This window comes from Mercenaria mercenaria, chromosome 4 (assembly GCF_021730395.1).
Source record: "Mercenaria mercenaria strain notata chromosome 4, MADL_Memer_1, whole genome shotgun sequence".
NCBI lineage: Eukaryota > Metazoa > Mollusca > Bivalvia > Venerida > Veneridae > Mercenaria > Mercenaria mercenaria.
The window spans coordinates 65,622,918-65,645,807 of NC_069364.1; the positions used below are offsets into that span (position 1 = coordinate 65,622,918).

General features: G+C 36.4%; 1 protein-coding gene across 1 annotated transcript in view; it reads left to right on the forward strand.

Annotated features, from left to right (window-relative positions):
* Positions 1-15,100, forward strand: part of LOC123552031 (protein inscuteable homolog) — a 21,276-nt gene extending 6,176 nt beyond the window's left edge. The window contains exons 4-12 of the mRNA XM_045341413.2: positions 671-794; positions 2,135-2,187; positions 4,226-4,343; positions 6,005-6,118; positions 6,404-6,701; positions 11,276-11,451; positions 11,925-12,150; positions 14,209-14,285; positions 14,934-15,100. Of these exons, the coding sequence (XP_045197348.1) occupies positions 671-794; positions 2,135-2,187; positions 4,226-4,343; positions 6,005-6,118; positions 6,404-6,701; positions 11,276-11,451; positions 11,925-12,150; positions 14,209-14,285; positions 14,934-15,065 (1,318 nt within the window). The 3' untranslated portion in view covers positions 15,066-15,100. The remainder of the gene's footprint in view (positions 1-670; positions 795-2,134; positions 2,188-4,225; positions 4,344-6,004; positions 6,119-6,403; positions 6,702-11,275; positions 11,452-11,924; positions 12,151-14,208; positions 14,286-14,933) is intronic.
* Positions 15,101-22,890: the final 7,790 nt, after the last annotated feature.

Below are 22,890 nucleotides of genomic sequence, written 5' to 3' on the forward strand. Positions count from 1 at the left end.
TATAGTGATCTATATTCTAAAGATACATATTCCTTCATATTAATAATATCTGTCATGTGTTTCCGAATCGGATAGAAATATCCATCCAGAGGGCACCTTCGCTTTGGGCGGTAACGAGGCTAGCCGAGTTGCCGCCCATGCACAGGTGGCCGAGGGACGGATATTTCCATCCAATTCGTAAACACATGATTGATATTTTTTCTTGCATAACGTATACATAAATTATAAGCTTTTTGTTCAGACAGATTTTTTTTGCGTAACGTATTTTGCGAAAAATAAAATAAAGCAAATAGAAATGCACTCTTTCTTGTAGAAGAGTACGAACACAAAGTGCGGGAATGTAACATCCGTAAGCAGAAGTGACGTCATGACATTTCAGTGACGCACAATAACAAAGTTTCGCTTTAGTTTTATAGTTTGTAGCATAACAGTATGTTCTTACCGTAAAATAACGTATTTTGAATCGAGAAATATACTATAAGGAACGGAGAGAAACTATAAAGGTACCCGATTTTTCGTATGTTACATATTCATTGTATGAATTGCTAGTTGTTATTAACAGCATATGGGTCATCTGGCATGTGGGGTGCCAGATAGGTTTTGCCGGCATAGGAAAAATCACCGGAAATGCCAGTCCAGTGTGCAAGAAAAATGAATTATTGCATTTTAGGTGTGTAGAGGGTGAGAAATGGCGACACCTACAGCCACTGACGGTTCAAGTTACATGTCACATACGATCTCTGATACAGGAGTGTAACAAGTGTCTTCATCATACACCCAACTTTATTTTGGAGGTAAGGTTTACACAACAGTTTGAAAACATACCCTTTCGTAACACATGTTTGTCAGAACATCATTCTTATATATGAACATTGCTCCATTTAATTTAATCAGTTAGGTAGATTTACTGAACATTGTTCCACTTGATTTAATCAGTTAGGTAGATTTACTGAACATTGTTCCACTTAATTTAGTCAGTTAGGTAGATTTACGGCTTGCTGATTATTGTTTCACCTGATTTAATCAGTTAGGTAACTTTACTTAACATTTTTATGCCCCCGAAGGGAGGCATATAGTTTTTGAACCGTCTGTCCGTCTGTCAGTCTGTCGATCTGTCAGTCTGTCAGTCTGTCCGCAATTTTCGTGTCCGGTCCATATCTTTGTCATCGATGGATGGATTTTCAAATAACTTGGCATGAATGTGAACCACAGTAAGACGACGTGTCGCGCGCAAGACCCAGGTCCGTAGCTCAAAGGTCAAGGTCACACTTGGACATTAAAGGATAGTGCATTGATGGGCGTGTCCGGTCCATATCTTTGTCATCAATGGATGGATTTTCAAATAACTTGGCATGAATGTGTACCACAGTAAGACGACGTGTCGCGCGCAAGACCCAGGTCCGTAGCTCAAAGGTCAAGGTCACACTTAGACATTAAAGGATAGTGCATTGATGGGCGTGTCCGGTCCATATCTTTGTCATCGATGGATGGATTCTCAAATAGCTTGGCATGAATGTGTACCACAGTAAGACGACGTGTCGCACGCAAGACCCAGGTCCGTAGCTCAAAGGTCAAGGTCACACTTAGACTTTAAAGGATAGTGCATTGATGGGCGTGTCCGGTCCATATCTTTGTCAACCATGGATGGATTTTCAAATAACTTGGCATGAATGTGTACCACAGTAAGACGACGTGTCGCGCGCAAGACCCAGGACCGTAGCTCAAAGGTCAAGGTCACACTTAAGACGTTAAAGGTCATTTTTCATGATAGTGCATTGATGGGCGTGTCCGGTCCATATCTTTGTCATTCATGCATGGATTTTAAAATAACTATGCATGAATGTGTGACACAGTAAGACTACGTGTCACGCGCAAGACCCAGCTCCGTAGGTCAAAGGTCGTAAATTCTAACATCGGCCGTAACTACTCATTCAAAGTGCCATCGGGGGCATATGTCATCCTATGGAGACAGCTCTTGTTCCACTTGATTTAATCATTTAGGTAGATCTACTGAAAGTTGTAGACTTTTGGGATATCTGCAAATTTTAAGCCATTTGAAAGTTATTTCACATAGTGTTGCTGAGATAAGTTCTAGACCATAACACATATTTAATGTTATTTAGTATAATTTCAGCAACAAGAGATTGTTATGGGAGAATGTGCCAAGCTTGCCCAACAAGTGGAAACGTAAGTAAAGTACTTGTCTGCTTATGCTTTCAAATTTCTATTAATTAATTGACCCAGGATGGCTATGATTTCTTTATATATGTCATGTCTTCATATGAAAATCATGCATTTGACTGAAAGTTTCCCGTAGAATTTAGTATGTTATGTATTTTGATGCAATGTTAGGATATTTGCTATTCCAGCATAGCTGATAGTTGATGATTCTGTTATCTCAAAGATACGTTACTTCAAAATTATGCAATATTTGGTAAAATAAATCAATGTGAAAGAAAGATGAAACATAACCATAAATATAAGGAATGAATTGGGGTCTGTTTCATGTATTTACCATCTGGCTATAAAATGCATTTAATTGTTTTAAGTAAGCATGAAGACATTTGGCTTCCACACACTTTTAACAGCCCATTGTTTTTATGCCCCCGGCATCTACTGATGCAGGAGGCATATAGTAGTGATTGTCTGTCCATACGAGGTTAACCAAATGGGACTGTTTCGTCTAGCATCAGTACCCCTTACTAGAATGACTTAATACTAATGCAGATGTAACCTGTGACCATTCCTCATCTTCAGACATCACCTGACCTCAGTTTGACCTTGACCTCATTTTGGACTAAGGTTGCTTTATATAGACCATCTCTTGGTTAACCAAATGGGACCGTTTCGTCTAGCATCAATACCGCTTACAAGAATGAATTGATACTAATACAGATGTAACCTGTTACCATTCCTCATCTTCAAACATCACCTGACCTCAGTTTGACCTTGACCTTGACCTCGTTTTGGACTGAGGTTGCTTTGTATCGACAAGGATGCCACCAGGGGCATCAAGCGTTTATTGAACGCAGCTACTTGTTTTATATGCAGATTGTAACTACATAACCACAATTTATAACTGAATACTATTGTTTTCACATTTTGATGAGTTATCCTTCATGTTCAGTTTTCGAAAAATGTGTATTGAATATGTAAAGAGAAGATTACTTTGAAATTGATTTTGATATATTGTAAAAAAAATATTTTTGTTGTCGCACCACTTTCTGTGGTATGTCCAGTAATTCAACATTTGTTGCTTCTCAGCTATATTTTTGTCACAAAATATTTCTGTGATTAGTGTAACATTATTTTAAAACAATTCTTGATTTTTTTTGTCTGTAACAGTGCAAACAGGTACTATATAACTTCTGGTAAGGGGAAGTTACACAACCTTTTACTCAGACTTTATTATAGACTCCCTATTTAAAATTTCAAACATGGAGATGATCGAAAACTAGGTATTAAGTTATCTTAATATTTAAAAAAATTCTCTTTAATAAGAGTTGTATTTGAAAACTAAAATTGTGGTGATATTAAGTGTTGAAGCTACTATAAGTTCAGTGTCATATTGATTTGTTTTCACCAAACAGGAAATGGTAGGTACAGTCTGTACTTGAAAATGAAGTGTTACTGATAGCCATCTGCCTTTATCAGTTAGAAGTTCTTTTATTTCATGTTAAAAAGTTTATATTGAATGATTCTGCTGTAAATTTATCGAATTTATTGATATTACATTATCATACCTCCTGAGATGAAGTAAATGGGGTCTGTATCATGTGTGTCAGGCAGCTAGTCCATCTGTCATTCCTTCTTGAAGATATTCGTCCAAAACTGTTTAATGAATTTACTAAACATAAATAATGGATTTTCAAACACATCTAACTAAACATAAATATTTACCATCATATTAATATGATGCAAGCACATCTCAGGCCACTAAATTCAAGTTTAAGGTTATAGTTACTTAGATATCAAAGGTCAAGTAGCTTTGTGTCATGTCCACTCCATGTCTTCTGAACGTCTGGGAGGATCTTCATAAACTAGCATTAGTTGTTCTTTTCATCAAAACAATGTGCATAGCACTTACATGCCCTGTATCAAAGCAAAGTTTATGGTCCTCAATATTCACCTCCAACTGTAGACATTTTAAGAATGGTTTAACTTTTGAATAGGAATTCCCTGGTGTTTGTGGAATTATAACAATATCTATGATATCTTTATATAGATGTATGTCAACAAAACCACAGATGAGTGCTGTGAAGATACCTCTGGTAAACCAGTTGACATTTCTTGGTCAGTCGTTCAGTAGACTGGTTGATATGGCTTTAGGTTATCTAGTCCAGGTAGGTAATTTTTTGTCTTGTCTATACATTCTCATCTATCAGATGTTGATCAGAATCCCTAGATTTATTTGGTGAGCATGCACACTTGCAGATACTACCAGGAGCAGTTTCAGCCAGTCAATGTTCAGCATTATTTGGTGCATGGAATTGAAATTTCAAACAACATCTAGGCAAAGTATTTGCTAACAATAATAAAGACGATGTTGCATGACTGGGATTAATAAAGGTTTATTCATGTATTGAGATGTTTAGAAATTTACCTCAAGAAATAGTAATATTCCTGATAATTCTGAGTCGATATCTGAATGGATGCATTCGTGCCTTTCACAGCTGATTTTGATTGATTCACAAAGATTTGTTTTGAAATATGGCTGATTGGCTGAAACTTTTTACCTGTTATGTAGCCAAACTAAAAAATATTGGCGAAATGTGCCAGAGGTTCAATGACTGAAACAATGGTAGACCCCTGGTACCGTATGCGAGAATGTATTACAATTATTACATACAATCACTTGTTCTTTTTTGAGTGAATCTACTTTCAAATCATTCAGTTTCATTGGCATAAAAATTCTTGGGTTGAATCAAAGTGGCCCTTTTGAGACATGAATACCTGGAATTGAAATTCAAAAATTAAAATCAAGTGAATTTTCGTTTGTTCTTTGGGATTTGATAATTGTGATTAAAAGCATTCACAAATTCCACATCCTCTGTAATGATTGGTAATTTCACAGAATGTGTTATGGCACTCACTTTCTGTTTCATACTTAAGGAAATGCCCTTTAAAGATTTAAATAATTGAAATCTAGAAGAAATAGGAAACTAACTAATTGTTTACCATTATTTATAAATGTTTGGCAGTAAATGGTTTCAAACAAAGATTTAAGGTCACAAAAGTTTGGCATTTTAAATGTATTCCTAACGTCCATTCTAAGGCCATTCCCTTCAATCTGCAGAAATGAATATTACACTTACTTCATGGCTTGCTGGTCAGTAGTTTTGATTATTGATAGGCATGCCATTCAGTTAGATGTTCACAGATCTTTATTTTTCTCAAGTTTTGATTTTAACCAAGCTAACATGTTTGACTGGTCGCTAGCACAAACTATGAAGCATTAATTTATATAAGGAATTGTGTAATTATAGTTATCACTGGTATAATTGAAATAATGTAGAATAGAATCACTGCTCACACTAGATGTGAAAACTATGTAAGAAACAGTTTTACTATTCCATATTGCATCTGCTTAGTCTTTGAATTGAATATACATGAGCCACGTCATGAGGAAACCAACATAGTGGGTTTGCGACCAGCATGGATCCAGACCAGCGCATGGTCAGGATCCATGCTGTTCGCTAACAGTATCTATAACTGCAATAGGCTTTGAAAGTGAACAGCATGGATCCTGACCAGACTGCGCAGATGCGCAGGCTGGTCTGGAGCCATGCTGGTCGCAAACCCACTATGTTGGTTTTCTCATGGCAAGGCTCACATGTATTTCTTTCCTTTGATGAAAATCTTTTGTAGCCAGTTAACTGCAGGTGTCTTTAAAGCTATATACCTTCCCCCATTCTTGCTACTGCCAGTAGTGACTGATATGGGTGGTGCAAGTTTTAGGGATAAGTTTCAAAATACTTTCAGTTAATATTTGTTGGTATTTCAGAAAATTGTAGAGACATTAGATGAGTCCCACACACCACTTGCCTTGACAAGCTGTATCAGCACGGTCATAAGTCTGGGTCTGGAAGGAGAACACATGTGCTATATTCTGTCCAGGGTGAGTAGGCAGAGCCTATTTTTGCCTGGTAAATGAATACTGTCCTTATCTGCCATTATTAGTAGATTTTACCTTAGGTATTGTGTTACATTATGCTAATAGCTTTGACAGTGACATAATTTTCATACTACCTCAAAGACAGTATAGATATCATGAAGTTTTTAACAGTTTATTGTAAATCATTCTTTCAGTTTACAAAATATGTTAATTTTTACTGAATTTTGATTTTTTTTATACATGTACACAACTTTCCAAGCTCTGTAAGACTTACTTTCACCTGAACAGGAGGGTTGCATCAGAGCACTGTTTGAAATAGCACGGACAGATACTCTCGAGTTTGCTCACGTACAGTCATTGAGAGCGCTGGCAACTATTTGTTGTGTGGCCGAGTCTATACTGGAACTGGAGAAGGAAGGGGGCATTGATAGTTTAACAGATATTTTATGTGATAAGACGATCTCAGAAGCGGTACGAGGAGAAGCTGCGGGCGTGGTGGCACAGATTACCTCCCCTTGTCTGGACAATTTCCAGCATATCTCAGGTTTCTTGGAAAATGTACAGGATCTCTTAAGTGCTTTAATTAGTAAGTAACTTTAAGTCTGTACATATATTTTTTTGTAGTGTGTGTAAAAATTAAATGGTAGATGTATACAAATATTCATCAAACAAAGTAGCAGTAGTCAATATGTATTTTTCTACTGATCACCAACATTTTCTGTGTATGGATTTTATTCTTGTGATAAACTACATGTTTTTATTTTCAACTGTTTCCTTAGATAATGAAATTATATGATAAGGAACAGATACATTTGAATGCTTTTTCAGCTCATCTGATTTTTTAGCTAGACTATTCGAAGAATAGTCCAGCTATTCTACTCACCCTGGCGTCGGCGTCGGCATCACACCTTGGTTAAGTTTTTGCATGCAAGTACATACAGCCATCAATTAAAGGCATATAGCTTTGAAACTTATTTTTTCTTTTTCTAGGTCAATTACCAACTTCTCTGGGTCAAGTCCCATAAATCTGACATGTATTTTGAGCAAATTATGCCCCCTTTTGGACTTAGAAAATTTTGGTTGAAGTTTTACATGCAAGTTACTATCTCCAAAACTAATGCAAATATTGATTTGAAACTTCACATGTGTCTTCGGGGTTATAAAACTAGTTGATAGCAGTAAGTCCCATAACTTTGACCTTCATTTTGGCCAAATTATGCCCCCTTTTGGACTTAGAAAATTCTGGTTAAAGTTTTGCGTGCAAGTACATACAGCTATTTCTAAAATGCATATAGATTTGAAACTTATTTTTCCTTTTTCTAGATCAATTACCAACCTCACTGGGTCAAGTCCCATAACTCTGACATGTATTTTGAGCAAATTATGCCCCCTTTTGGACTTAGAAAATTTTGGTTAAAGTTTTACATGCAAGTTACTATCTCCAAAACTAATGCAGATATTGATTTGAAACTTCACATGTGTCTTCGGGGTTATAAAACTAGTTGATAGCAGCAAGTCCCATAACTCTGACCTTCATTTTGGCCAAATTATGCCCCCTTTTGGACTTAGCAAATTCTGGTTTAAAGTTTTGCGTGCAAGTACATACAGCTATTTTAAGAAGGCATATAGATTTGAAACTTATTTTTTCTTTTTCTAGATCAATTACCAACCTCACTGGGTCAAGTCCCATAACTCTGGCATGTAATTTGGGCAAATTATGCCACCTTTTGGAATTTTGGTTAAAGTTTTACATGCGAGTGTCTATCTCCAAAACTAATGCAGATATTGAATTGAAACTTCACATGTGCCTTCGGGGTTATAAAACTAGTTGATAGCAGCAAGTCCCATAACTGATATGCATTTTGGTCAAATTATGCCCCCTTTTGAACTTAAAGCTCTTTTGATATTTAACCTTTTTGGGTAATATTTTCCTGCTTCTGGGACAATATTTCGAATAGTCGAGCTTGGCTGTCTTATGGACAGCTCTTGTTGAAGAAAAATTATGAGTTATTGTCATCACTTGATCGGCGTTGGCGTGGGCGTCTGTGTTGACGTTGCCTGGTTAAGTTTTATATTTAGGTCAGCTTTTCTCATAAACTATCAAAGCTATTGCTTTGAAACTTGCAACACTTGTTCACCATCATAAGCTGACCCGGTACAGCAAGAAACATAACTCCATCCTGCTTTTTACAAGATTTATGGCCCCTTCTGTACTTAGAAAATACCAGAAAATACCAGATTTCTTGGTTAAGTTTAATGTATAGGTCAGCTTTTCTCCTAAACTATCAAAGCTATTGCTTTGAAACTTGCAACACGTGTTCACCATTATAAGCTGACCCTGTACATTAAGAAACATAACTCCATCCTGCTTTTTGCAAGAATTATTGCCCCTTTTGGACTTAGAAAATATCAGATGTCTTGGTTAAGTTTTATTTTTAGGTCAACTTTTTCTCTTTAACTATCAAAGCTATTGCTTTGAAACTTGCAACACTTGTTCACCATCATAAGCTGACCCTGTACATCAAGAAACATAACTCCATCCTGCTTTTTGCAAGAATTATTGCCCCTTTTGGACTTAGAAAATCAGTTTTCTTGGTTGAGTAATATGTTTAAGTCAGCTTTTCTCATAAACTATTAAAGCTATTGCTTTAAAACTTGCAACACTTGTTCACCATCATAAGCTGACCCTGTACAGCAAGAAACATAACTCTGTCCTGCTTTTTGCAAGACTTATGGCCCCTTTTGGACTTAGAAAATATCAGATTTATTGGTTAGGTTTTATGTTTAGGTAAGCTTTTCTCCTAAACTATTCAAGCTATTGCTTTGAAACTTGCAACAGTTGTTCACCATCATAACCTGACTGTGTACATCAAGAATCATAACTCCTTCCTGCTTTTTGCAAGAATTATGGCCCTTTTTGGACTTAGAAAATCATGGGTAGGACAATTTTTAGCTCACCTGTCACACAGTGACAAGGTGAGCTTTTGTGATCACGCAGCGTCCGTCTTCCGTGCGTCCATCTGTCCGTGCGTCTGTCCGTAAACTTTTGCTTGTGACCACTCTAGAGGTCACATTTTTCGTGGGATCTTTATGAAAGTTGGTCAGAATGTTCATCTTGATGATATCTAGGTAAAGTTCGAAACTGGGTCACGTGCCGTCAAAAACTAGGTCAGTAGGTCTAAAAATAGAAAAACCTTGTGACCTCTCTAGAGGCCATATATTTCATAAGATCTTCATGAAAATTGATCAGAGTGTTCACCTTGATCATATCTAGGACAAGTTCGAAACTGGGTCACGTGCCATCGAAAACTAGGTCAGTAGGTCTAAAAATAGAAAAACCTTGTGACCTCTCTAGAGGCCATATATTTCACAAGATCTTCATGAAAATTGGTCAGAACGTTCACCTTGATGATATCTAGGTCGAGTTAGAAACTGGGTCACGTGCCTTCAAAAACTAGGTCAGTAGGTCAAATAATAGAAAAACCTTGTGACATCTCTAAAGGCCATATTTTTCATGGGATCTGTATGAAAGTTGGTCTGAATGTTCATCTTGATGATATCTAGGTCAAGTTCGAAACTGGGTTAGTGCGGTCAAAAACTAGGTCAGTAGTTCTAAAAATAGAAAAACCTTGTGACCTCTCTAGAGGCCATATATTTCATGAGATCTTCATGAAAATTGGTCAGAATGTTCAACTTGATGATATTTAAGTCAAGTTCGAAAGTGGGTCACGTGCCATCAAAAACTAGGTCAGTAGTTCAAATAACAGAAAAACCTTCTAACCTCTTTATAGGCCATATTTTTCATGGGATCTGTATGAAAGTTGGTCTGAATGTTCATCTTGATGATATCTAGGTCAAGTTCAAAAGTGGGTCACGTACCATCAAAAGTAGGTCAGTAGGTCAAATAATGAAAAAACGTTGTGACCTCTCTAGAGGCCATATTTTTCATGGGATCTGTATGAAAGTTGGTCTGAATGTTTATCTTGATGATATATAGGTCAAGTTTGAAACTGGGTCAACTGCGATCAAAAACTAGGTCAGTAGGTCTTGAAATAGAAAAACCTTGTGACCTCTCTAGAGGCCATACCCTTGAATGGATCTGCATGAAAATTGGTGAGAATGTTCACCTTGATGATATCTAGGTCAAGTTTGAAACTGGTCACGTGCCTTAAAAAACTAGGTCAGTAGGTCAAATAATAAAAAAACCTTGTGACCTCTCTAGAGGCCATACTTTTCATGGGATCTGTATGAAAGTTGGTCTGAATGTTCATCTTGATGATATCTAGGTCAGGTTTGAAATTGGGTCAACTGTGGTCAAAAACTAGGTCAGTAGGTCTAAAATTAGAAAAAGTCTTTTGACCTCTCTAGAGGCCATATTTTTCAATGGATCTTCATGAAAATTGATCTGAATGTTCACCTTGATGATATCTAGGTCAGTTTCGAAACTGGGTCAGTTACTCACGTGCGGTCAAAAACTAGGCCAGTAGGTATAAAAATAGAAAAACCTTGTGACCTCTCTAGAGGCCATATTTTTCATGAGATCTTCATGAAAATTAGTGAGAATGTTCACTTTGATGATATCTAGTAAACAGGGTCACGTACCGTCGAAAACTAGGTCAATAGGTCAGATAATAGAAAAACCTTGTGACCTCTCTAAAGACCATACTTTTCCATGGATCTTCTTGAAAAATGGTTAGAATTTTTATCTTGATAATACCTAGGTCAAGTTCAAAACTGGGTCACATGAGCTCAAAAACTAGGTCACTATGTCAAGTTATAGAAAAAATGACGTCATACTCAAAACTGGGTCATGTGGGAAGAGGTGAGCGATTCAGGACCATCATGGTCCTCTTGTTTTATTATACAAAAAAAATCAGATGAGCATCAGCACCCGCAAGGCATTTACCCATGCGTTAAGGTTTGAAGTAATTTTAGCCTTCTATACTACTGGTACTTGGATTTGTATTAATGCAGACACATATAAAAACGAAAATATCTATTTACATTTATACAAATGGCCTATTTGCAAAACAGATTTTTTAATCATTTGATGTTATAATTAATGAAGAATTTTTTAATCAGTCATTTTGAATGGAGGGTTAGTACTTCATTGCAACATGTAACAAAGGTTCTAACACCTTATATTTGTACCACTTGTAGACTTGTGCTATACCACAGCTTCACACGAGACATTCCTGTTGGCGGCAGCAGCTATAGCTAACATCACATTCATGGACAGTCAGGCCTGTGATGTATTACAACAGTTAGATGCTCCTCGACTTCTCATACAGGCTTCGGCCACACCCAAAGCTAAATCATTGTTTGTCAAAGATCAGGTTTGTTTGTCCTGTTTGCTTCTATAGAACTCATTTAGCAATATCATTGTTCTTGAAAAATCAGATTAAATATGCATGTAGTAACTCACCCATTTTACTCTAACAGTAGAGATATTTATTGTTAAATGTAATGCATTTTCCATTGGAGAAACTGTTCAGATGAGTCTGTAAACTGAAATGTACAATTGAACCATAAACTGCTGATATTTTTCGTGACTGCCAAGACAAGTTTCTTGATTGTTTAAAGCCTTCTGCATTTTGTAGTTTCATAGACAGATAAAAGAGACTTGTCCGAACAAGAGATAATATGGTTGAGATGATCATTCTGTTAGTTTAGGTTTTCCAAGACATTTCATATATTGATGAGACAGTACTCATAAATTGAAATTGACTGGTTCTTTGATGTCACCAAAATTTAAGGTTGTTACAGTTTTTAAAAGTTAGCTAAATAATTACATGACATGAAATTTCAGATAGCAACAGTATTAGCCAACATGGCAACCACAGGGTCATCTCGCAGGGACATTATTGCATACAATGGTATTCCATTACTCATCAACTTTTTACAACAACGACCGTCTCAGTACAAGCAGGAGGCAGAGATCTCAGCATGTGAGAGGTTACAGCAGAAAGCTGCCATCGCTCTCACACGATTATGTAAAGATGAAGTCACGGCTAATGTTATTGTGGATTTACAAGGTAGCCTATAACTTTTGTATGACCAATTTAAATTTACGGTTTAATAGGATAGTAGCAGAGAACACAACCAAGCAACTGAATTTGTTCAAATGAAAAACAAATAGAATGTGAGTTAAAGCAAGATTTCAAGAAGAAAAATCCATGATTTTTTGGGAAAAGTTAAGTTCTGGGAAACATTTACAGTTTCAATTTTTACATCTTTTTTCAGATGTTGGCATGAAATTTCACAGTTTTGGCCCAAACAGCTATTTCTTGGGGATATGAACTTTTGGAGAAATTTGATTTTTGTTTTGTTTTTTATGCCCCCACTTTTGGGGGGGCATATAGATTTGCGTTTGTCCGTCCGTCCGTCCATCCGTCCTTCCGAGAATGTTGTGTCGCGCCTAGCTCCAAAAGTACTAGACATAGTCACAAAACTTTACAGGAATGTTGGTCAGCATGTGTAGTTGTGCACCTGGGGTTTCGCATCCAGTTCATTCAGTCATGTAGGAGTTATGGCCCCTGACTTTGTAAAAATCGGTCATTTTAGTGTTGTGATGCGCCTAGCTCCAAAAGTATTTGACTTAGAGTCACAAAACTTTACAGGAATGTTGGTCAGCATGTGCAGTTGTGTACCTGGGGTTTCGCGTCAGGATTCATTCAGTTGTGTAGGAGTTATGGCCCCTGACTTAGTAACAAATTGGTCATTTTAATGTTGTGTCGCGCATAGCTCCAAAAGTGTTTGTCCTAGAATCACCAAAGTTTACAGGAATGTTGGTCATCATGTGTAGTTGTGCACCTGGGGTTTCGCATCTGGATTCATTCAGTCGTATAGGAGTTATGGCCCCTGACTTAGTTAAAAATTGGTCATTTTAATGTTGTGTCGCGCGTAGCTCCAAAAGTATTTGACCTAGAGTCACCAAAGTTTACAGGAATGTTGGTCAGCATGTGCAGTTGTGCACCTGGGGTTTCGCGTCCAGATTCATTCAGTATTGTAGGAGTTATGGCCCCTGACCTAGGAAAAAATTGTCATTTTAATGTTTTGTCGCGCGTATTGTTTTCCCAAAGTTGATCTGTGTCCTTTGTCATGTAGTGGGGGCATCTGTGTCCATGCCATCTGTGTCCCATGGACACATTTCTAGTTTTTGTTTGTTGCGATTTAATAGATCTATCATTGCAATGACAAAATCCAGGAAGGTAAGTCTGGTTCAGTTATGTAGTAAGAATGTCATGTATAGTTCCAGGAGTACTATGACTGGTTCAGATATAGAGAATAATAGGTTAGTGCTGTAGATGAGAAAGTTATCTGGCGAAGTGGAGGAGGTTATCGGGTGAGCCGAAGGCGAACCTGATAACGTTCGGAGCCGAGCCAGATAAACTTTCTCCATCTTAGGCACTAACCTATTATTCTATTTATGTTGTCATTACTTCTTTTTCCGATATTTGGCAATTTATTTTACAAAAATAAGTGTGCGACAACCGCTTTAATGACGTCATATTTGTAATGACGTCACTTATATAATGACGTGATTACCGGCAAAATCGCAATAACTTCTTCGTTTTTGAATAAAAACTCATTATTTGACCACTCATTTTCTTATTTCGGACATTTCCAACACAATGATGATGGTTTCGTTGCAAAATTTCTTATGACAACAAAATCATAAGGTCACTGTGTCACATGATCAACTGACCGTATATCACTGGTCACATGATCAACTGACGGTATATCAAGAAAGATATACAGCACCCTGATATCGGGTCGAAAATACTGCAAGTGACAGAATAAATGTAGTTATAATATCATGTATAATTACAGGAGTACTATGACTGGTTCAGATATGTAGTTATATTATCATGTATAGTTCCAGGAGTACTATGACTGGTTCAGATATGTAGTTATATTATCATGTATAGTTCCAGGAGTACTATGACTGGTTCAGATATGTAGTTTTGCTATCATGTATAGTTCCAGGAGTACTATGACTGGTTCAGATATGTAGTTATAATATCATGTATAATTACAGGAGTACTATGACTGGTTCAGATATGTAGTTATAATGTAATGTATAATTACAGGAGTACCAAGACTGGTTCAGTTATGTAGGAGTGTGGAAGAAAGAAACAACAGTGATGCTGTACTAGTAGCTAGCCTGGTAAGTAGTGCTTAACTTCGTAAGTATAATCCCTTCTCTTTATGTATTCACATCTGGTGCTCCCTCTCAAAGACACAAAAACAAATAGGTTATTGCAACCACATTTAGACCCTGCATATGACCAGAAAATGAACTTGCATTCTCCATGAACCAACGTAACTAAAGAATGCTTTTGCCTACAGTCATCAAACTTTATAGATGATTGCATGTGGTCAGAATATGACTCCTACCGCTTAGGGTATTAGCAGGTCAAAGGTCAAGATTACAGTGATCTCTGGACTAAAAACAGTTTCTGATTAGTGATGAAAGAACACTTTGGATGTCAGTCTACTTGTTGCCTGAAGTCAGTAAATGACTCTTGATGTTAGGTAAATTGGTTAATTGTCAATGGTCAAAGCATACAAACTTACATGCCTACTTGCCACCGACAGGCTATCCTGGGGTGTGGGCATATGTGTTTTACAAACAGTTCTTGTTGATTATTTATTTTATGCAAAGCTGTCAATATGTGCAGAATCTATGGATTATGTGTAAGTAGTATGTACCTAACAACTTACGTGTCATATAAATCATCGTAACAGATTTAAGGTATTGATTAAGATGATATGTATTCTGTAATTTCTGATAGTGAGTGTTTTATTATTGCAGGCAGCGTTGAGAAAGATTTGTGCTTTATGCCCGTGTCCTGAGATGACCACTGTAGATTATCACCAGCTCATTAAGCCCAGGCTTATGGATTCTTTCTTAATGTGCTCACGTACTGATGAAAACTTTGTCTGAAACAAAAAGCATATCAATAAAACAAATGTTATGTACTACATGTATATAAATAAGCCGCACCATGAGAAAACCAACATAGTGCATTTGCCACCAGCATGGATCCATACCAGACTGCATGGATGTCAGGATCCATGCTGTTCACTGTTTCTCTAATGGTAATAGGCTTTGAAAGTGAACAGCATGGATCCTGTCCAAACTGCGCGATGCGCAGGCTGGTCTGGATCCATACTGGTTGCAGTTGCACTATGTTGTTTTTCTCATGGTGTGGCTCAAATGGTTAATTGAATGACCTGTGATTTTTTTGCAATCTGTGGGAAATGGGAAATTTTTGCAGTATTAATGTCATGCATAATGTCAACTACTACCTTAAATTCTGAGCATTGTCATGGTAAATAGTTTCTCATACATTAAGACAAAGCTGCTGAAACATTTAACTCTTACCCTGCTAAATTTCTATAATGAGCTTGTCTATCTTTCAATTTGGACAGTACCATTGACTGTTAAAGGGGTGATAACCCAAAATATACTGACTGAATGGTGAACAGTGCAGATCTTGATCAGACTGCAAGGATGTGCAGGCCGATCAAGATCTACACTGGTCGCAAAGGCAGAACCAATTGTGTCCAGCATAAAAGGGGTTAAGAACAATATGGGTGAGTCCCATGCTTGCTGGTGTTACAACTAAACAAATAATTAGTTGTTGTATTATTATGCCCCCCTTTGAAAAAGGAGGGGTATATTGTTTTGCAAATGTCGGTCGGTCGGTCGGAATGTAGACCAATCCGTTTCCGGATGATAACTCAAGAACGCTTTGGCCTAGGATCATGAAAGTTGATAGGGAGGTTGGTCATCACTAACAGATGACCCCTATTGATTTTGAGGTCTGTATGTCAAAGGTCAAGGTCACAGTGACCCTGAATAGTAAAACGGTTTCCGGATGATAACTCAAGAACACTTGGGCCTAGGATCATGAAAGTTGATGGGGAGGTTGGTAATGACCAGCAGATGACCCCTATTGATTTTGAGGTCAGTGTGTTAAAGGTCAAGGTCACAGTGACCCTGAACAGTAAAACGGTTTCCCGATGATAACTCAAGAACGCCTGGGCCTAGGGTCACGAAAATTGATAGGGAGGTTGATCATGACTAGCAGGTGACTCCTATTGATTTTGAGGTCAGTATGTCAAAGGTCAAGGTCACAGTGACCAGGAACAGTAAAATGGTTTCCAGGCAATAACTCAAGAACGCTTGGGCCTAGTGTCAGGAAAATTGATAGTTAGGTTGGCCATGACCAGCAGATGACCCCTATTGATTTTGAGGTCATTAGGTCAAAGGTCAAGGTCACATTGACCAGGAACAGTTAAATGGTTTCAGATCTTGTCCAAAACCATAGGGCCTAGGGCTTTGATATTTGGTATGTAGCAAAATCTAGTGGTCCTCCTCCAAGATTGTTCAGATTATTTCCCTGGGGTCAAATATGGCCCCACCCCTAGGGTCACATGGTTTATATAGACTTACATAGGAAAAAACTTTGAAAAACCTCTTGTCCAAAACCACAGGGCCTAGGGCTTTGATATTTTGTATATGACATCATCTAGTGGTCCTCTACTAAGATTGTTCAAATTATTCCCCTAGGGTCAAATATGGCTCCGCCCTGGGGGTCACATGGTTTACATATACTTATATAGGGAAAAACTTTGAAAATCTTGTCCAAACCACAAAGACTATGGCTTTGGTATTTTGTAATGTAGCATCATTTAGTGGTTCTCTACCAAGTTTGTTCAAGTTATCCCTCTCGGGTCAAATATGGCCCCGCCCCATGGGTCATATGGTTCATATAGACTAATATAGGGAAAAACTTAAATCTTCATGTCCATAACTTACATCATTCAAATTTGGACCACATGTATAGTTTTGAGTGGCAAGATGAACCTTGACATGAGTTGACCTTGATCTTGACCTAGTGACCTACTTTCACATTTCTGTACCTACAGCCTTCAAATTTGGACCACATGCATAGGTTTTGTGTACTGAAAAAACTTTGACATTGTTATTGACCTAGTGACCTACTTTCACATTTTTGAAGGTACAGACTTCAAATTTGGACCACATGCATAGTTTTTTGTTCCAAAATAAAATTTGACCTTGATTTTGAGCTTTCAGATTTGGACCACATACACATTGTTTTGTACCTAAATGAAATTTGACCTTGATTTTGACCTTGAGCTAGTCTTGAAATTTGGAACATTCAAAAATGGCTCAGTGGATGGCACCAAGATCAGTCTGTAATCTCTTGTTTGGTTAATAGGTTAAAGGTCAAGGTCAGATTAAATCAGAATGGTAGAACTTTTATTTACAGTGAGCATATAATTTCTGTTCCTTGTGCAATTACTGAATGCATCAAGGGGGGCATTTCGTGTTCGACGAGCTCTTGTTTTTCTAAAGTGTTTCTGCACCCGAAACATTCATGTTTTGTATTAAATTTTTGTAATGCAAAAATATTCACATATACAGTAGATACTCTTGTGATACATTGTATATCTTCTATTAAAGAGTACAGAGTTGCATTCTAAGTCTCCATTATATATCTTGGAATCTATATATAATCAGTATACATACAGTAGATCTCAGATTCCAATCTCATCAAGTCTTGCCATTCCTTGGATTGTTTCTCTTTATTTATCTTACGTAGAAGAACAACTTTAGTGTATATAGTGTTGAATCATGCAGACATATCTCTGTAGATCTGTCTTTCTTTTACTTCTCTTCTTTTTGAGGTTTATTTAGTATTGATTGCAAATGTGTACTGAAAAAAAGTCTTGTATGAATAACTACATTTTTGCTTTTCTTCTGAGTATATCTTATCTCAGGATTTTTAAGTATTATAGAATTTACATGTTATATGGCATATATGTTTTTATCATACCAACTACTTTTATAACTTTTCCATTCTTATAGTGTTATTGTCTATTGAATTTTTATATAATATAAAATAGAGATTTTCATAGTGCCTTAAGAATTCTGCAGTCAGAACAAGGACTTAGTAAGGCCCGTTGGGATACTTCAGTAAAATTTGACGTATTAATTTTTGGAATGTGAATTTTGTTTAACTTTTATAGGCACAAAATATGCTACAAAATTCAAGCAATTATTTTGCCAGTAAGTTTTGTTGTTTGTTAAGAATGTGTTAATAATGGCTCTTTTAGTTTTAACCCATTTTGCCAGACCTGCCAAAGTTTTGAAATTCATGAAATTCACTGATGGACAGGCTGATCAAGATCTACACTGGTTGCAAAGGCAGAATCAATCATGTACAGCATGATAATATTTAAACTGTTCTATATTATACAGATATTTAATTTTATACAGATTATTTAGTTTATAGTATTGTATGATGAAAAAGTTTTGCTAAGTTGGAAAATAGTATAATGTTGCATTCCTATATTTACATTCCAGATATATATTTTGCCTTACATTTAATTGTACATGTATAATGCTCAGAAAGTGGTTAATCATTTTAAGTAAGCCAACAATTAGTAAGAATATTTGCTTCTTCCCCTACATTCTTCCTATATCTTCCATTACTTGCAGTATTTAGCAAAATGTTTTATTACGTTGGCCAATAATAAATGGTATACATCTGTACTTTAATATGCCGTTTGAACAGGATGTATTAAATGTGAATGCTTTTGGAGGGAGCATGCATCCACAAAAGCTGTCTCCGCTATAACTCGAGCAGTTCTTATCCGGTAATTCCAGAACTTGGTCAGATTGTTTATTGGAATAATATCTAATGCTATTTTAGAGTTGTGACTCCTGAATTACTCAGAATCACAAAAACTGACAGTGCTTGCTCAATATCACGCAGGTCTTATCCATTGTTCACCAGTCTTGGTCAGAATGTTTATTGGCATAATATTTTGGCCAAGTTAGATAACCATCACGATAGTTTCTTGACTTGTTATTCAGTAACAGACATATAATATGACAGTTCAGCTTTTTTGTTCAAGTATATATTGCATTGTTTATCAGATTTATTGCCCTGGTTTGGTTTATATCTTTATCATAAGTTTAAGCTGAATGATGAACCTGCATATAATTAAAACATTTGATTATGTTGATGTATTCATGGTCATACAGACCCACTTAACATAATTATGTTATCAGAAATCAACTGATGTTTTTTGTTAGTACAGTACATTATGTTGCTTATTTGTTTTTGTAGTGCAGTGAACAGTATTTACCTATATGTCTTAAGGACAAGTTTATAAATCAGGACAAACTTTAAGAGGGTAAAATGTTGAAATCTGTCCGAAAGTGTACTCATATTTAGTCTGATCATTCTGTGTGTCACTACAGTTAATTCAGATATGTATCGTGTGTTATAGTCATGTTTTAACATGAATATACATGTTTTTACTGTGTTTTAGTAAGGGTTTGGGATTGATTTGTCTCACATATGAGCCACGCCACGAGAAAACCAACATAGTGGGTTTGCGACCAGCATGGATCCAGACCAGCCTGTGCATCCGCGCAGTCTGGTCAGGATCCATGCTGTTCGCTTTCAAAGCCTATTGCAATTATAGAAAATGTTAGCGAACAGCATAGATCCTGACCAGGCTGCGCAGATGCGCAGGCTGGTCTGGATCCATGCTGGTCGCAAACCCACTATGTTGGTTTTCTCATGACGTGGCTCAATTATATTTCTGTGATATGACTTTTGTACAATGTATCTAGAGTTCTGTGCATATTTTGTATGATAAAAAAACAACAATTTTTGCAGGATTTTTTCCCCAGTATTTGCTACATACGCACAATTGCCAAAATGCACACAATAGCATTATGTCCATAAATATTAAGAAATCATTAATTATATTTTTTAATAATGCAGCTGAAAATGAATAGAAAACTCAACTCAATTTTCTGAAGTGTCATTAACATGGAAAAAAAATTCAGGGCTGGCCTTGAATGGTAGAAAAAGACAACTGATCCATAAATTTACACTGGCATATTAAGTTTGAGCATCAAAAGATAATAGGTAAGTGTAGATTTGGGTTCTCAAATGATTTGTTTTCTCACTAACTTGCATTAAAAAATAAACTAACTGGTGATAATTAATTTGATGCCCAAATGGGAAATGACTAAAAGCACTTTTTTATCATCATGATATTCTTCATAAATCAGGCTTCCAAAATATTTAAAATAAATTGAAACAAGTAAAGAAGCATTAGAAAATATAAAAAAATGCTATATAAGTGGAAAAGTTCATGCATGGAAATATTTGCAAATTAAGGAATGTGCGAAAATATTTCTCGAATATTTCTGCTCGCCAAAAGTCTGGAATCGGCAGTCGCAAACTTTTTGACATGCAAATATATTCACTTATATAGTAGTATAAGTTTCAGGATGATCTCATATCCTTGCAGTTAGTCATGCAACAGTTCCATAAATGAGCCGTGCCATGGGAAAACCAACATAGTGGGTTTGCGACCAGCATGGATCCAGACCAGCCTGCGCATCCGCGCAGTCTGGTCAGGTTCCATGCTGTTCGCTTTTAAAGCCTATTGGAATTGGAGAAACTGTTAGCGAACAGCATGGATCCTGACCAGACTGCGCGGATGCGCAGGCTGGTCTGGATCCATGCTGGTCGCAAACCCACTATGTTGGTTTTCTCATGGCACGGCTCAAATGTTAAGTGGTATTATATTGCTTTGTGATTTTTTTTGTCTCCTTAAGTATTTTACAGCATTACATTTTTGTATATTTATTACCATTTAACTAGTTTTAACTTAAATTTATTTGAAACACCTTTCTGTTTTCAAGGATAGTTTGGAAATAAACTGTTTCTGCTATATTAGTTAGATTATTAATATCTTCTTCAAACAATCATTATTAAACTACAGGATACTTTGCAAAAAAACAATGTTTACATAAGAGCAACTTTTACAAGATACAATTTAAACATATTTTGAGATGCCTTTGTTTTAATAACACAGTAATACTTAATCTAGCAAATATGAAAGAAGATGCTTTTCTGTGTTAACTGTGGCTAGTATATTCTTTGGACTGCAGTGTTCAGATTGATATTATATTTTAATAAATTTGTGTATGCATAAGTATCTTTTTCCTAATTTAATGTTTTACATGATCCTAACATATTGGTGGTGTGTTTAGAATATATACATGTCCTATGTCAGACATCGTGATATGATTGTAACAGAAAATTTGCAGGAAAATACAAGTTATCCATGAAAGTTTATCACAGATATAGAAAATTCACATGGCTTATAAGAAATAATACAAAAGCTATTTGCTGGGGACTTTTAGCTCTCATCTAATCCAACTCAGCATAGCTGTGAAAAAGTCACGTGATTATAACCAGTTGCCAAAACTAGATTAATTTATCATTAACTGCATGTTGTAGAAAGGAAACCTGGGAACTTACTTATCCTTGACCTGCAAGATTGATCCTCACTGTATCATTTTACCAGTAAAACATACATTTGTTTTCTTCTAAGGTTTATGTGGAGAAGTTGTCAGATACCTTGAGAAAAAGCTTTAACTGGTTTAAAGTTCAAAAACACATGTTTACTGGCATATAACTGAAACTCAGCTTGAAATGACATTAAATGCATTAAAATCAGACCTTAAACAAGCATCCTATCCTATCATCTTAGCCAGAGAGATTCTGTATTAATTCTTTAGTGAAAAGTATAGAGTTTGTTCTTATTGCTGATGTTCATAAATTTAGTTGAAAATCCATTATTTGTTCTCTTATGTTTTTGTAGTAAAGACTTCTCAGTTAAACAAGGTAAACATGCAAAATTCCTCAATGTGAGAAAGCCACCCTGGTGTTTGCTTGTACCTAAAATAAAGCCCATAGGGGCACCCTTGGTTTCCTCCAACATCTTAACACCGTTTAAAAAATGCAGTCCCTTCAAATAATGTGTTTTGAGTTAATATGTCTTTCTCGCACATTGATTATACAGTAAAATTAGTGCTGATATATAACAGTTTTGTGTTCACTTTGAAGTGTGTTTGTTATATAAACATTTTGCTGTTCTTCATAAACTGCTGTATTTTTTCAAAATGGTATATATACATGATAGCTGTCAAATCAAAGAATTTATCAAATTGTACTGTTTTTGTGTGTATACAAATGATATTAAACAAATAGAGATTTTTTTCTTATGTTATTTTATAGTTCAGGGTCCTGCACTATGATGTCTTGGGTGGCTGGACCTGTCCATCGGTAGACCATTTGGTTTCCAGTCAAGTAACAAAACTATTTAGGCATTGAGCTCTCGTACTTCGTAGGATGATTTCCTTCAGTCAGTAGGTGGCGCTGTTGTTTGCAGGGGTCAGTAGGTCAAGTTCAAAGTGACGTACCTTGAGACTGAAAACTGTTTCCTAACCATAACTGTTTACAGTAAAACGCTTAGGCCTATTCAGTGTTCAAACTTAATTGGAATGATTGCATGTGGTCCCTTGGTTACTGGTATTTGCGGTTTAGAAGGTCGAAGGCCAAAGTCATGCTGGCACATCAACATTGAAAATGGTTTCCTTGAGCTTGGGTCTACAGCCGTCAATCTTCATAAAATGAATGCCAGATTTCAACAGAATACCCCTATTATTTTGAGCGTCATTAGGTCAAAGCTGTAGAAAATGGAGTTTCTATTAACATCTGGAAAACGATAGCTTTCAAACTAATTGAGACAATTGCCAGTGATCAATATACAACCCCCATAATTTTGGGGGTCAGTTTGTCCAGGTCACAGTAACGACAAGACTGAAAATTATTTTTAATCAATAACTGGAGAGTAATTTG